The sequence below is a fragment of the Neofelis nebulosa genome, chromosome 6 (genome assembly GCF_028018385.1).
Source record: "Neofelis nebulosa isolate mNeoNeb1 chromosome 6, mNeoNeb1.pri, whole genome shotgun sequence".
Classification (NCBI taxonomy): Eukaryota; Metazoa; Chordata; class Mammalia; order Carnivora; family Felidae; genus Neofelis; species Neofelis nebulosa.
Genome location: NC_080787.1, coordinates 153,085,507 through 153,101,599, shown reverse-complemented (window position 1 = coordinate 153,101,599; position 16,093 = coordinate 153,085,507). Strand labels below are relative to the sequence as shown.

Below are 16,093 nucleotides of genomic sequence, written 5' to 3'. Positions count from 1 at the left end.
AAAAACTTTACAAAAAAAAAAAAAGACACAAACAATCCATGGAGACGTTGACTGTTCACATTGTCGTGGAGAATATCCTTTGCCCTTTTGAGAATGTGATCCTGCTATCTGACCACTAGCCCTGAATGTCAGTAGCTTCTTATTGACGGTTCTGGAGAACCTTTGGCTCCACACCTGAGATTTTCTTTTGATGAGAAACATAAGTGAAACCCCCGTAATGACACTTGTACATATGCCTTCTGCCTCTAACTATGCAGTCCAGCCATGAGCCTGTCCCCTTTAAAAAAAATGTTTTTTAATGTTTTTATTTGTTTTTGAGACAGAGAGAGGGCACCAGCAGAGGAGGGCCAGAGAGAGAAGGAGACACAGCATCCGAAGTAGGCTCCAGGCTCCGGGCTGTCAGCACAGAGCCCGACGCGGGGCTCGAACTCACAAGCCGCGAGATCATGACCCGAGCCGCAGTCGGACGCTCAACTGACTGAGCCCTCCGGGCGCCCCCCCTTTTTTGTTTAATGTTTATTTATTTCTGAGACAGAGAGAGACAGAGCATGAGTGGGGAAGGGGCAGAGAGAGAGGGAGACACAGAATCTGAAGCGGGCTCCAGGCTCCAAGCTGTCAGCCCAGAGCCCGACATGGGGCTCGAACTCACGGACCGTGAGATCGTGCCTGAGCGGAAGTCGGACGCTCAACCGACTCAGCCCCCCCGGCGCCCCTGTCCCCTTTTATTAAAGAAAGAACAGGAGCGGGCCATGGTCACTGGTGCGAGTGGACGTGTCCTTGTCAGCCCAGGTGGCTCAGTGCATCCCGGACAAGCTTAGTGCCCAGCTGTCTGCGGGGGACCCCGGGCTTTTCTCGGACTGTAGTTACAGAGCACCTGAAACGTGTGAGCGAGGAGTCCTGCCCGCACAGAGTTGCTGACCAGCGGTCAATTCCGCACCTTATTCTCTGTCAGGAACATCGGGTTTGACAACTTGTCCTTGATACAGGTATTTACCGAACGTTTACAAAATGTTGACTTCAAAAACCAAAACCAAACCTAGGATATCGAGTCGGAAATACAGAAAGAAGTGGCACGCCTGGCTGTCTCAGTCAGAAGAGCATGTGACTCCCGATCTCAGGCTCATGAGTTGGGCGGGTCATCAGACCCATCATGAGTGGGTCATCAGACACCCACGTTGGGTGTCAGGATTACTTAAATAAATAAACAAACTTAAAAAAAAAAAGAAATATGTAAATAATTAAGTCTTGGAGAAGGTGATATTCAGATAAATTTTCCCTTTTGTTGGAAAAAGGGATGAAGCTCGTCCCCGTAGATCTCACTGGGGTATGACTGTAACCTCCTCGGCTCACTGATCGTGTGGGTTAGCCTCATGTAGGTTTTGCATCTGGGATTGCAGAGCCTAGATTCTCAGTTTTCTCTTATCTCTCAATACATCCTCTTTCGTGGGACGCACCTCAAACCCAGTGGGAGAATGTTCTGGGTATGAGGACTGGAAGGGAAGCAGCGTGATGACCTCTGCTCAGTGCACACCCAGGGTGTCCCGTTACCCTCTGCGGCCTTTTGCTCGGCGCCGTTTTTAAAATTGTGCGAGGGAATAACGACTCATTCAGTCCCCTTCGTGCCCACGTATCGTCCCCATAGAAAGCTGCCCGTTCCTTGAGGGAACTTCTCGGCGTTGGACCCCGTGGCGCACGCCTTCCATCCAGACCCAGTTTGGCGGCTCTTTGGAGACCCCTCAGTGCCTCTGAATAAATTCACACCCACAGATAGCGACCTCCTCACCTCGCGCTGGAGGTGACTAGTTAGAAAGCACATCTCCGGAGGCCACTGTTGGGATGAGGCAGAAACGGCCAGCGATCCGTGTTTTTTAGAGCCTTCACCTCAAACACAGCCGTCGGACGCCAGAGCCTCGCAGCTCGAGCCTCACGCAGGGAGCTCAGGGCTGGACGGAGCCCGCGGGACGGTGGGGGTTAGAACCCGGGAGCCCAGAGCCGGCAGCGTGTGGGACACCGTGGGCCTCCAGGCCCCGCGGAAATGCCACTCTGGCTGCTGTCGCTGCGCAGAATCACGGCCGTCGGGGAGTCTGATTTGCGTGGACCGTGATCTGTAAAAACGCGGGCAGACATGAGCCTTTCAGAGGCTGGAAGGGATAATGATTGGAGGGGACAACAGGCAGCGGGGACAAAGACAGAACGGTGTTGGGGTGGAGCTTCCACCTAAAAACAGAGGGAGAAGTTCCTGTGACCTCAGTAACCAGAAGCAATGGGACTGGGCGGGGTGACGGCAAGGTTTTGGATGGGAGGGGGTCGGGATCGCTCCGCTGCTCCCCTGTGCTTCCCCTGCGTCTCCTCGCCTGGTGCTGCTGTGCTGTCGCGCCCCTCCACGAGGCCTGGCGTGCACACCCCCTCCTTGTGAGTGTCACTGAGTGTGCCCTGCTACGGGGACTGCCCCTCTGTGCCGAAGCGCTCCCTCGGGTAAGAAGGAAATGCACTCGGACTCTTGGTTTCCGCTCAGGTCATGGTCTCACCGTTTGCAAGATCAAGGCCCGCGTCGGGCTCTGTGCTGACAGCATGGAGCCTGCCTGGGATTGTCCTCTGCCCCTCCCCCACCCATGCCCTCTCTGTCAAAGGAGGGGGGGAGGAAGAGGAAGAAAGAAAGAAAGAAAGGAAGAGAAGAAAGAAAGAGAAGAAGAAACAGGGAGGGAGGGAGGAAGAAAGGAAGGAATAAAGAAAAGGAAGGAAGGAAAGAGGAAAGAGAGGGAAGAAAGAAAGGAAGGAAGAAAAAAAGAAAGGAAGGAAGGAGGAAGGAAGGGAGGGAGGAAGAGGAAGAAAGAAGAAAGAAAGAAAGAAAGAGAGGAAGAAAGAAAGGAAGGAAGGTAGAAAGGAAGAGAAGAAAGAAAGAAAAAACAGGGAGGAAGGAAGGAAAGAAGGGAGGGAGGGAAGAAAGAAAGAAAGCGAGGAAGAAAGAAAGGAAGAGAAGAAAGAGAAAAAGAAACAGGGAGGAAGGAAGGAAGGAATAAAGAAAAGGAAGGAAGGAAAGAGGAAAGAGAGAGGGAAGAAAGAAAAAGGAAGGAAGAAAGAAAGAGGGAGGAAGGAGGAAGGAAGGGAGAGAGGAAGAGGAAGAAAGAAGAAAGAGAGGAAGAAAGGAAGAGAAGAAAGAGAAAAATAAACAGGGAGGGAGGGAGGAAGGAAGGAATAAAGGAAAGAAGAGAGGGAAGAAAGAAAAACGAAGAAAGAAAGGAAGGAGGAAGGAAGGGAGGGAGGAAGAGGAATAAAGAAAGAAAGAGAGAAAGGAAGGAAGAAAGGAAGAGAAGAAAGAAAAAGAAACAGGGAGGAAGGAAAGAAGGGAGGGAGGGAAGGAAGAAAGGGAGGAAGGAAGACAGAAAGGGAAAGAAAGGAGGGAAGGGAGGGAGGGAGGCAGGCAGGAAGAAGGAGGGAAACAGGTGTTCCGGGATGAACGGGGGGGGGGGGGGGGGGGGCCCTTGGGCCCGCACCGACCCAACCCTCCGGGAATTCTGCATCCTGACGAACATCAGGTCAAATGCACCCGTGCTTCAAGCGCTGTAGGTCACCGGGCTGGAAACCAGACCTCGGGCGACCTCGGGCGGCCGGGCATGTCTTTCCCCAACTCAGGTGTCCTGTGTCCCGCTCCTGAAATTTCAGAGTTTCACCCTGCCGGCTCAGCATTTCACCCAGCCCTTTCCTGTACCTTCCCCGCCCCGGTCCTTCCCGCCTCCCTCCCTCCCTCCCTCCCTCTCTCCCTCCCTCCCTCCCTCCCTCCTTGGCGGTTGTAGATCCATTCCTAAATAAAGCCATCCTGTTTTGTCTCAGTTCCAGCCGGTGCCCGGAGGCCCAGCTGGACCGAGTGCCTCTACTGAGTGGCTCCGTGTATTTTTAGCCCCTTAGATGGAGAGGAAACTTCGTAGAAGTCGTTTCCCGAGGACTCGACTGGGCGGATGCGGCTGGCCTGCCGTCGCATCTCACGGTTGCGCACTCGGGCCAGCGAGAGCAGACCGGCCGGCCGAGCCGTCTGACCTGTCTGCGGGGAGGGGGGCCTTCTGGCTCTTAGAGTTCACGGTGATCCTTACGTCCTGCTAGCGAGAGGCGTGAAGCCACCGCCCCCGGGTTTCTGCAGTGAGACGCGTGTCTCTGCTGGTTCAGGGTCCAGGAAGCTTTGCTGGTAGCAAGAGACCCCAGACCTGCCGGTGGCCAAGGGTCAGACCCTGCGGGAGCTCCCTGAGGGTCGTCCCCCGCTCCCCCCCTGCCGAGGGCCTCTGCTCTCGTCTGTGCCTCCTGCAGGAGGCATCGAAGGCCGTGGGGCCTTCTCTCTCTCCTCTTCTCTCCACTCTGAGAACATTCCCGAGCTTCCCTTTCCTGCAGTACCCCAGACTAGGTGTGGTGTGCTCTCGTGCTGAAAGCAGCTCATGGCACTGGGTCTCTTTAAGTTTTTAAAAACATTTTTTAAGGTCTATTTACTTTTGAGAGACAGAGACAGAGCATGCATGGGGGAGGGGGCAGAGAGAGAGAGGGAGACGCCGAATCCGAAGCCGGCTCCAGGCTCCGAGCTGTCCGCGCAGGGCCCGACGCGGGGCTCGAACCCACGAGCTGTGAGATCATGACCTGAGCCCAAGTGGGACGCTTAACTGACTGAGCCAGCCAGGCGCGCCTTCAATATCTTTTTTGAGATACGTAAACGCGTGAGTGAGTTGGGAGGGAGCAAACATTCAGAGGCCGAAACCTGTGTTAGACCAAGGACCCTGACTAAGAGGACCGTGGAGGCTGGTGACCTTGGGGTGACCTCGTAGCCTCACGGGGCAGGGGGCTGGTGACAGGTCCCAGGTGGCCGTCTCGCCCACCTCCGCGTGAAGGAAGACCTCACGGAGGACGCCAGAGCCTGTGCCCCGTCAGACGGCTGTCACACACGTCCTGCTGCCTGGGATGAGTCTCCGGCTGGATTTCTGGGGAGGGGTCCTGTCTGGAGGTCCGCGCGCAGCCCCAAGACGGGGCGAGGTCCGAGGCTGCTGAGAGGCTCTGGAACAAGGCGCCCCTGCTGTCGGGAGGGGTAACGGGCCGTGCTCCGACGTGCAGCTGCCGGGCCGCAGACTTAGCTGCTGTGGCTGCACCGACCGCCCAGCGGCAGGCCCGGGCTGGCTGGGCAGGGCTTGCTTTGTGGGGGTCAGACGTTACCTGCTTTCCTTGACCTTTTCTACACTTACAAACCGCCTGTTTAACAATTCATTCTGCAGCCCTCGTGGGAAACGATAGCCTCCACGCGAATTGTGATTTCCGGAATGAACTCTGTCTGGAGGGGAAGCTAACGCTTGGCGTGACTTTTATTTTCTGTCGTCATCATTAGTATTTCATGACTTTCCATTTGCACGTGGTTTTCATAAATACTCTGCTTCGAAAAGAACCTGAGACGCGGATGCCTCGGAACAGAGGACATTCTAAGAAAGTGGCCTTGGTGCAGGGAGGAGGGGACAGCCGTGAGGTGTCCCCCCGCCCCAGTCCGTGGTCACCACCGTCCAAAGCTCGCCAGCCTCTCGCCACCGGGGTGCTAGAACCCCTGCACGGGACGCTCTGTGTGACCCGTCAGAACTGCAAACACAGTTCAACAGGGCTTTAAAAAATCCATTGTCAAAAATGATCTTGTGAGGTCTTTTAAACAATTTATGGCCCCAGTTTTTATCTCTTACATTAGAATGTTTTTGAAACCCTCTTGCTCGTGAAGCAAGCACTTGACCATAGTACCAGCTTCTCCCCCCAAATTCCTCAACTTATTTAAAAAAAAATCCATTCAAAGGAGTTACACTAGAAACCAGATGTTTAGAGGATTTAGGAACAGAGTTTATTTTCTTAAGGGAATAACATTAAAATCCACAGAGTTTTAGATAAAATGACCCAGCTGGTAAGAAAGAAAAGGCATTCATCTCCAAATGAGACACGGAGAATGTTATAATTCTGGTGGCCCTTTAGGGCAGTAATCATGAAATGATCCAGAAAATAGGACCATCCCATCGGCAAACGGAAGCAGACATGCTGGGACATGTTCCCCTCCCTGCGTCCATCTGGGGGTGTTCTGTGCGCCTGTGGTCAGCATCGGATGCCAGGCCTCTCTTCTCGTCTCCTGTCTCCCCTCCCCTCCTCTCCCCTCCCCTCCCGTCCCCTCTCTCTTCTTCCTTTAAGATCTTGGGAGAGAGAAAAACAAAGTATCCTCAGGCGAGTTCAAGCCAAAATGTCACCACCAATGCAAAACTCTAAAATCTAAAATGTGACACTCTTAGTTCCTTCTCGTACGGATAGTTGAGATTCTTTGCTCTTAAAGACCTCACTGATTTCACATGAGGAATTAACTGCCTCGCCACGTTATCAGGGAAGAAAGTCCTCAGGTTCCTGATGCCATTCTTGGAGGTGAGATTGGGTGTGTGCTTTGGGCACATTTACTCGAAGTTCTTGGACAGCAAGAATACACAGAACGTGAAATGTTCTGGAGATTCGTTTGTAAACCTTTGATGTGAAATGTCGAGAAGGTGAGCTGCCGAGGTGGGAAGGCAGTGTGGTGCAGGGAGGAGGAGGCAGCCCGGACGGTAGCCGGGACAGCCTTAGAAAGGCGCCGAGCCAGCTTCACGGGCGGGCGCACCAGGAGCAGGGACGCGGTGGCAATGTCCAGGTTGTGGGCGCTGCGGGTTCCGCTGTGAGAGCAGCACCTGTCCGACCCAGTGGGTTGAGTGACATCATTTACTGCAGCTGCTGGGTCTCCACAAAAAGCGGCTAAAGAGGAGGAATGATCTGGAATCTTCCGGAAACACACATGTGCTGGGAAATGTCATCGGGGAAGAGACCAGTGGGTTAAGAGTCCACACCTCCTTGACCCTGTCCCCTTTGGGCGTCTGCGAGGACGCTGGGTTCTGTAATCCGCCCATGCCTGGGGACGTGCTGACCTTGCTTTCTAGTCATCACTGTGACTGTTAATGTATCCCCCCCACCTCCGTAACCAAAACAAAGTTTTGGAAAGATGAGATTCGGTGAATTATTTATTACCTTTTTCGCGGTGTAAGTGTTGCATCAGCTCGGCTGCATGACTGAAGTTATTTCGGGAGGGAAATTGGGGTTTGGGGTGACTCACCCCGGGCTGTGCGGTACGTAGCGGGTGGTCCGTGGAGCCATGACTGCAAAGTGCCTCCTGAACGGAAAAGGGGCCCCTTGTCCTTAGGCGACAAATAATCTTCAATTTCTGTCTTCAGTGGACAAGTCAGCAGCAGGAAAGGATAGCATCTGTGTTTCTGTGGGGACTTAGAACTTTGCTCTGCTCTTGCTTTCTAAGTGGGGATCGGAGTCTGCAGCAGCGACGTGGGTGCGGTTTTCTTCGCCGAAACGAGGCTGCGCGGTGAGCGCTGAGGTTTCTTCTTCCTGTCACAGACGAGAGGTTTCCCTATAGAAGCTGCTTTGTCTCCTGGGCCTGCAAGTCCTGGAGGCCCGAGGTTTTGTAAGGCGGGAACGGCTTCCGACGTGGCCTCCCCCCCAAACTGCGATCTGAGTACGACGCCCATCTGCTGGCCTTTGTCCCCAGCATTTGTTTATTCAAGAAGGGATCCCAGGGGTGAGCCTGGGTGGTCAGTCTGTTAAGCGTCTGACTCCTGATTTCGGCTCAGGTCATGATCTCATAGTTCGTGACTTCGAGCCCAGCACTGGACTCTGAGATGACAGTGTGGAGCCTGCTTGGGATTCTCTCTCTCTCCCTCTCTCTGCCCCTCCCCTGCTCATGCTCTCTCTCTCTCTCTGTCTCTGACTCAAAATAAGTAAATAAGCTTAAAAAAATTAAAAAAGAAGGGATCACAAATCAATGACATTCTTTTTTTTTAAATATATTTATTTATTTATTTGCAGAGAGAGACAGAGAGTGAGCAGGGGAGGGGCAGAGAGAGAGGGAGACACAGAATCCGAAGCAGGCTCCAGGCTCTGAACTGTCAGCACAGAGCCCGACGCGGGGCTCAAACTCACGAACCACGAGATCATGACCTGAGCCGAAATGGGACGCTTAACCCACTGAGCCTCCCAGGCGCCCCAAATCAATGACATTCTAATTCACGTCTCCTAATTGAGCTCATAGGAACATCATGTCCTGACCAAAAAGAATCCATTTGGCTATATTCATTGTTTGCGTTCAAAAATAGAATAACCATCGTTTTTACACACATGCCAAATAATCCTTGAAGATGTGGAAATTGGAGAGTTTCCCTTAACCGTCGGAAGAAAAAATGCCAACGATTCCTGCGGAGGCTGCTGACCGGGGGTCAGGGTTTGCCGTTCGTACGAGCTCCCTCTACTTTAAAAGGTGTCGAATACCAGTGGCGTGGAGATAAAATAATGCAATTTATAACTTTTGAGAAACGGAAGTGTTCGCACCATTTAGAGAGACCTCTGTCCTGTACTGTAAATCACTGCTATTATGACTTCATCTGAAAATCTTTGCTCTTAGACGAACGTATGGGGAGGAAAAGGTGTTCCGTCAGCCTGTGATTGGAAACCCACCTCTAACACTAAGGGCTGTGCACCTTCCTCGGGATGGAATCTCTACTTCAAAAACCACGTTTTAAGGAATAAAAGAAAGAACAGTGTGGAGAGTCCTGACTACCCAGAGTTCAACGTGCGAATGCATTTCCTTCACTCTGTTTAGAGGAGCTTCTCAGCCAGCGCGTCCCGATGTTTTCCAGCACCTCGCGCTTGCCAAGAGGTTAGAGCAGGTCAGAGGACAGAGTGGTCAGATGGACGGTGATTGAAGGGGCGTCTCAGGGAGGCAGAGATAGACTCAGCCACACGTTGCTGGCCCTGGGCGGGTAGACAGCCTGTTACAAGTGACGCAGGAAGTTCTCTGGTGGGAAGTTGTACTCATTTCTGTCAGGGTTTTAATTTCAGGAACGAGGGCTTTTATTTTTTTTCCTACTGGGAAATCCTGCTTCTCTACTGGCAGAAAAAGCTCATCTGCCTGCTTCTTCTGACGTAGCATCTCTGGGAGAGCAAGAAGGAGGAGGACACACGTCTGTGTTTCACAAACTGCGTCCCCATGTCCTGTTGACCCTTCTCAGCACAGGGCCGTGGACCTGAACACAGGATTCTCAGACGCTCATTCTGTCCCCAGTTGCCATTTTCATGCCTGCCCCACCCAACTCTCGCCCAAACTGTGAGAAGCAGAATGGATTTCCTTGAGGGCCCCTTTCCGTGTCCCTGAGGCCCCGGTAGGACCAAATGACAAAAATCGGTACAGGAAAGAAAAAGTGGCCCACCGGGCGGGGGTGGGGGGCAGGGGGCTTGGATGGTTAGGCGTCCAACTCGTGGTCTCAGCTCAGGTCCTGATCTTACGGTTCGTGAGTTCAATCCCTGCATCGGGCTTTGCACTGAGAGTGAGGAACCTGCTTGGGATTCTCTCTCTCTCCACCCCTCCCCCTCTCTCGCTACCCCTCCCCCCGTCTCTCTCTCTCTCAAAATAAATAAACCTAAAAAAATAAAATAGGCACAAATAAGGGAGGTTATGTAAAGCCCCATGGCATCCCGACTTTCACAATAAACCCCCGTGTGACAGCTACCCTCCCTCACCAGGAAGTAGAGATAGCCCGTCACCAGAGATGGGAACCTTTTCTGCGTTTTACCCCAGCCCAACTCTTCTTCAGAATTCCTACCGAATGGAAGTTCCCGAAGCCAAGCTTTCTTTCTCCGGTCCGTTCCTGACAGATTTATAGCCCTTCTGTCCTTAAAGAATAAAAACGGCCTATTCTGGTCATCTCTCTGGGTCTCCATTTCACGATTGGGCCTCTGTGCGCGCATAATAATACTTTGATTTTTCTTTCCTCCTGTTGATCTGTCTCACGTAAATTTAACTCCCAGTCCAGCTGTAAGCCTTGAGGGCAGAGAAGACTTTTTCCCTCCGTTCACCCCGGTCCTCAAAACCCGTGACATTACCCAACTCGTCACAACGTCAGCGTACGATGAAAGCGAGATGCGTGCGGGGGACCCCGTTGGTTGGTGCTTTCATCGCGTGTCACTGCTCTCTTGTAGGAGGAAGGCACCGTGAAGGAGATCGACATCAGCCACCATGTGAAGGAAGGGTTTGAAAAGGCCGACCCTTCCCAGTTTGAACTGCTGAAAGTCTTAGGACAAGGATCCTACGGAAAGGTAAGTTGGAGCTTTGATTCCCCCTGAGTGAGTCTCACGCACTGCATTGTTGGGGAACAGGCACGATGGCAAAGTTGCCTCCTGGACACAGGAAACGTGCAGTCGCTGAGGCCTCGGGAGTGAAGCTCGCAGGCAGGGCCCCCCCGTGCGCGGCCCCGTGGTAACAGCAACCCGCACACACGCGGGATTGTGAACTCACTCTGCACAGCTCCGATCCGGTAGCGTGGGGCTGTGCCAACCAGGACTGCCCGGACCCGCGAGAATACCCCACACGGTCCCCTCTCCTGAGACGTCCCTAGACGTCCACTCATCACGATGGTGACGAGGGTTCTTCGACCCAGCCAGTGTCTCTCGGAAAGCACACGCTCAAGAAAGAAGAAAGCGGAGCCCTTCGGGGCTGGCCCTCAGGAGTCAGGAAGGCCGCGACTTGCCCCTGGGCTCCTCTCCTTACCCTCAGCCTCTGTTGTGCAGTTACTCTCTCGCTGAGCCTCGGTTTCCCTGTCTACCAAATGGGGATGACAAGAACTATGTGATTATGGTACCGATTGAAGACGGCTAGAATCCCGTCAAGCGCTGGCTAAGCCGTATCTGTGCACAGGATTGTGTCCTTTCTTACCTTCCAAGTGCCGTGACCGCTGACCCCTCCCAGGGGGTGAGATGGGGGCGGGTCCACAAACGGCAGGACAGCCGTGAATCTTTTCAGTTACGATGACGTGTGCGTCCTTCCCGCACAGCGCGGACTCCTTTGTGTCCGTGGCGGAACTGTTAGAAATCTGTAGACTCTGACAACCTGATTTCTGGAATATCAGGGCCCGAGAGGAACAGGAAAGCCAAGCTCTCCTAGGGTGTCAGCAGAGCAGCAGCCTGCATCTTCCAAGTAGTCATTTTTGTGCGGACGTTCACCAAATCTCTCCATTCTTCATAGGACTTTGTGCCGAGATGAAATCTGGTGCCTGTTGATTTAATGTCGGATTAATACTGTGTTAATGATGTTTTGGCACGTCTCTTACAGACCCTGAAGGTGTGATTGCGAAATTTATCTTTTGACCTGCTTCTCAGGTGGAACGTGTTTTTCTTATTTCTTTTTCACTTTCGTACGGTGACATGGTAAGGAACGCGTTGGACGTGGGTACAAACATACTAGTTTTGAACCGTACAAAATTACCAGTATTCAGAACTTCGCGTCCTACAAAAATGTCTGGTTAACATGGTTCACAGGGTATTTTTGGAAGTAGGGGACGAAGATTTCGGTCTCTCGGCCTAAGAGGCGTTACCAAAGGCACAAGGCAGAGTCACTTGACGCAGTGATGGAACGTGTGCCGTTAATTGGAAATGTCAGAAAAAAGCCCAGGGGTGCAGTTCTGTCTCTGAGGATGATGGTTTCAGAAAAGGGGTGAGCCAACGCACGTACATTCCCCGCGTTTGTTTCCTGAGAACGGATTCGGCCCGTGGGGCACACGACCCGCCGAGTGACCTCGTGTGCAGCGTGGGGCCCGGCCTGGCGGGCGGGGCTCCTGCGTGTGACACAGTCCCCCTTCCTTCACGGTGGACACGCCCAGCACCGCAGCTCAAGGTGCTTGGTCACGGCAGGGATGGGACCGTGTTCCTGAGCTCGACGGAGTCGCGGGTCTGGGGTTCTGGGGGTCCGTTCAGAGACTCGACTGGACAAGACGTACCCTTGAAACTGCCCTCCCGAGAGACCTGGGGGTTAACAGTGAAAGGCGAACAGGCTTTGTCCAAAACGCACCAGATTTCAAATTTTGAATTAACAATTGGCTTTAACAAAAAAACATCCTTTAGAAAGCAACGAGTGAAGTAATGTGTTTGATAGACTCCCTCGAGTGACCGTCTTTGGACTCCACACCCTGCCTCCGCGCCTTCCACGCACCTGGTCGCTTTCCGTTCACTTGTGCCGTGACACATGTGGGACCGGAGGGCACAGCTCGGCAGGTCGTGGTGAACGAGAGAAACGAAGGGACGAGGCGGTAGCCGTTTGCACGCGTGTTTTGCCCTCCGCCAGCGACTTCATTCCCAGCTCAGCCACGACTCGCATGTTGGGCCAAGTCGGCGGGGCCTGGAAGCGAAGCCCGGGATTCCCCGGGGGACGAGGGAGCCGAACAGACGAGCCGGGACAACGGAAAGCTCCCAGAGGTGCCGACGTCAGGCACTAGAGAGCCACAGACACAGATTATATTTGCCCACTCGGGGCTGCCTGTTCTAAGTTGTCGTGAAAGCAAAAGTAACGGCAAGGGGGGAAAAGCTGTGTGTTCTGACACCCCGTGTTCCTCTCTTCTTCGTGCCTGAATGCGATTTGTCCTTATGCAGAAGTCCTCTGCACTTGCTCTCTGGAGGAAACAAAAAGAGCAAAACGGAATGTTTTCATCCTGCAGAAAACGCACGTTGAACAGGTTTCCCTTGTCACCTCCGTTCCCAGGAGCAGAGAGCCAGAGTGAAGCTGGAGTGCAGCATCCCCAGGCCACAGTGACCTGTTACTGGGTCCCTCCATTCTCCGCCCCCGCCCCGTGCAGGGACTGCAGGTGCCAGCGACGCAGCAAGGAATAAAACGCGGTCTCCTCCACTTGGCCTCGGCACCGATGCCTACTTTCCGACTGCAGGCTCTTCCCGGGGACCAAGATGGACTGTGCCGTCCCGCCCACTGCGGGGGCCCCGCCGGACCCTCCCTCAGCCACTGCTCCCCTCGTGTGCATCCCGGACAGAGGATGGGTCCCTGCTGGGGGCGGGTCCCCGTGCGGGACCACACAGAGGACAGCGTGTGCTCCCGTGTCCGAGTCAGTCCTGCAAAGTGTAGGAAGCAGTTTGCCGAAGCAACTTGCTGGGAATAACGGAGACCGTCTCTGGTCACTGGTGACGTGTCGAGACATCGTGATTTCGGGGGTATCCAGAGAGCTGGGAAACACTGGTGCTTGGACAGGAGAAACAGCCTTGTCCTCGGGCAAGGTGATTTCAGCATCGGGACAGGAAAGCAGCGAACGGCTGGAAGACACGGCCATGTGTCCAGGTGTTCCTGGAAAGTCTGGAGGAAGGAGAGGCCCTGGAGCCGCCCGAGAGTCAGAAAGCGACGCCTCCCCCTCCGCCCCATCCCCTCGCCTGTTCCTTGGGGTCCGTCGTGTGGATAAACACCAGAGGTCCGTGTGGAAACACGCTTTTCTTTACAATACTCGGGGAAAGGATTACAGTTCCCACGTTCGGAGAAGCGATCAAACCAAGCGAAAGCAGGCTCCTGTTTTCCTTTTACTAAACTGGGAGCACGTAAGATCTTCCTTCTGAAGACGTTGTCACCCTGCCGTCCACTGAGAGGGCCCGGCCGCCACCCGGGTGGAGAACTTTGCAGACCCTTTGCGATGTTGCAGCTCTTGAGAGAGAGCTGAAAATTTGCCGAGAGAATCGGGGAGGGCTTTTGCTGATGACGGCAGCACCTGCAGATCTGGGGCGATTTAGGGTGGCCCAGCACCTGTGTGTCCCCCCCCCCCGTAACGTCTTTGCGTGTCACGTGCCGAGCCGCTGAAGAAGGCAGTTCCCAGAATGCAATGAGGGAACACGTTACAGCCAGCTGGATTAGAGATGGAAGTCGGCAGCCGCACTTGCTGAAACGGCCCGAGTTCTCGAGGACCTATTTCACTGCGTCCTAAATGCCGTGTGTCCAGCTGGCGGTCGGGAGAGGCAGCCTGGGCTCGTGAGCCCGTCTGTTCTCTCGAGGTCACGTTTATCTCCTGTTAGGTGCCCCGCTTGCCCCCAGGGTCCCTCCTGATGCTGTTCTCGCGGTGACCCCAGGGCCTGGCGCAGAGTGGGGGCTCGACAAGCACTGAGAGAGTGGAATCTCTTCCAGTTATTTTCAAAAATAAAAATGCAACTCTTTTTTTAAAAATCTTATTTATTTTTGAGAGAGAGAGAGTGGGGGAAGGGCAGAGAGAGAGAGGGAGACACAGAATCGGAAGCGGGCTCCGGGCCCCGAGCTGTCAGCGCAGAGCCCGACGCGGGGCTGGGACTCAAGGACCGTGAGATCATGACCTGAGCCGAGGTCGGACGCTCCACCGACTGAGCCGCCCGGGAGCCCCTAAAACTACGACTCTTTTCATAGCAGAGAAGACATCACTATTATCATTTCATTTTTTTGAAGCCTGAGATATAGTAGAGAAGGAGGTTTATGAGCACCTGTTTATGCAGAACCTGACATCACGGAGCTCACCTTAATTGTGGCAGCCGACGTGCACTTGGTCTGCAGCGAAGCCTTCAGTGGCGTGGGGTCCGCTGCCCGTGAGTCCACACGTGTGCTCTCCTGGACGTTCACACGTGCCTTGCAGGGAGGAGGCAGAGGAAGGAATGAAAACGGAGGCGGAAAAGATCGTTTCCGGATGTGGCACAGCCGTGAAAGAGGGGTTTCACTGCTGTTACTGGTTGTCTGACTGTGGGAACGCACGGAGGTTCGAGGAGCCACGGCCGAGCCTCTGCTCAGTGACTCCGTGACCCTGGCGGGCTCTCCACGTGGCCCCGTGGTCCCCGGCGCCGTGGCAGGGGGCTGCAGCCCGAGCGTTTGGCTCCTGCTCTGCGGTGCTCTGGCCCCAGAGGGTCATGCTCCCCCTTTGCTCGAGTCTCAGCTGTTTAGCTAGCAGCCTCTCCCTGCCACCCACGCCTGCCCCCCGTCCCCGCGCCTTCTGGGGTGCGGCGTTCTCCTGTGTGTTCCAGGCACTGACGCTCAAGCCCCTCCGGAGGGCCCCCAGCCTCTCCCACCTGATCACTGGGTCGTGCCCGTCCCCTGAATCCTGGGGGCTCCCCTCCACCCACATGCCCACACCAGCCGGGGGACCGGGTTTGGAGACATGGGGGGACCTCCTGCGTGAGCAGAGACTGCAGTCAGAGGGCTCAGGATGTCAGACAGTGAAGTTTCCCTCCACACACCCCACCCTTCTGACCACTGCTGTTGATTTTCTACCTGCCTGCCGGGAGGCTCGTCCCCAGCAGAGCCCTCGTCTGCAGGGACTGTAGGAGGTGGTTTGCGTAGCCATACCTGCTGAGGGAGACTCAGATGCTCTCCCCCGGGGTCTGGGCCACAGGTTGGTTCACCCAGACAACCAGCACCACGATGTGGGACACGTGTACGTGTAGACACGTCCCGTGTCCGCCAAAGGTGACAGAATAGTCCAAATCCGAAAGGAAAAGGGCTCCCGCTTCTAACTGTCCTTACTCTGGGGGCAGCGTCTGGTGGGGCCAGCCCGTTGCCCTCATTCTTGTCTGGGAGGAGGAGGGGGTCTGTTTGCATTGACCCTGATCCATCCCGGTCTGGGGAGGGTGCTGTGACCTGGGTGTGGCAGCGGTCAGGAGGGAACGGGGCAGGAGGCAGCCGAATCGCCTCGAGGGCACTCTGTGAACTAGGGATGGAGGCGATGACCCCATCGACCCACACCCGCGTGCGGGGACTTTGTCTTCCAGGCCCAAGAATGTAGACGCCGAGCGGTGTCCTGTGAGGAAAAGGACCCTCTGTTCCCAAGCTCCTGCCCTCAGTCACTTCCCTTCTCGTCACTGTCCCCCCTGAGGGCAAGGCTGTGTGTGCAAACCCCTCGTGCTGGCTTCTGTCCCCGGCAGGTGACGCTGCAGCCACCCTCCCCCCGCCCCCAAACACCATGCCTCGTGGGCTGGGCTCCTGGAGCTCGCCCCGCCCCTCCGGCAGGTCCTTCCGGCTTTAGGAGGCTCCGTGGGGGAGGCATTTGGGGAGGGGGTGAGTCACCATCACCCTTGCGATGGCCTGTCCGCTGGATGGCAGGTGTCCTCGGCATGGCCATCTCGATCATGCCAGCGGAGTTCTGTGTCTATCGGGAAATACCGTTGATGCCCCAGGGAGGTGTGTGTGTGTATTTTGCTAATTGTGTTCAGCGATCACGACCATGACCCTGAGCTCACCGAGCCC

The 16,093-nt window shown here is 54.8% G+C and overlaps 1 protein-coding gene across 6 annotated transcripts in view; it reads left to right on the top strand.

The window, feature by feature from the left end:
* The window catches only part of RPS6KA2 (ribosomal protein S6 kinase A2), a 354,515-nt gene that overhangs the window by 248,333 nt on the left and 90,089 nt on the right, over positions 1-16,093 (top strand). For all 6 annotated transcript variants that reach the window (XM_058735871.1, XM_058735870.1, XM_058735873.1 and 3 more), the window contains one exon: positions 10,054-10,170. In XM_058735871.1, the coding sequence (XP_058591854.1) occupies positions 10,054-10,170 (117 nt within the window). The remainder of the gene's footprint in view (positions 1-10,053; positions 10,171-16,093) is intronic.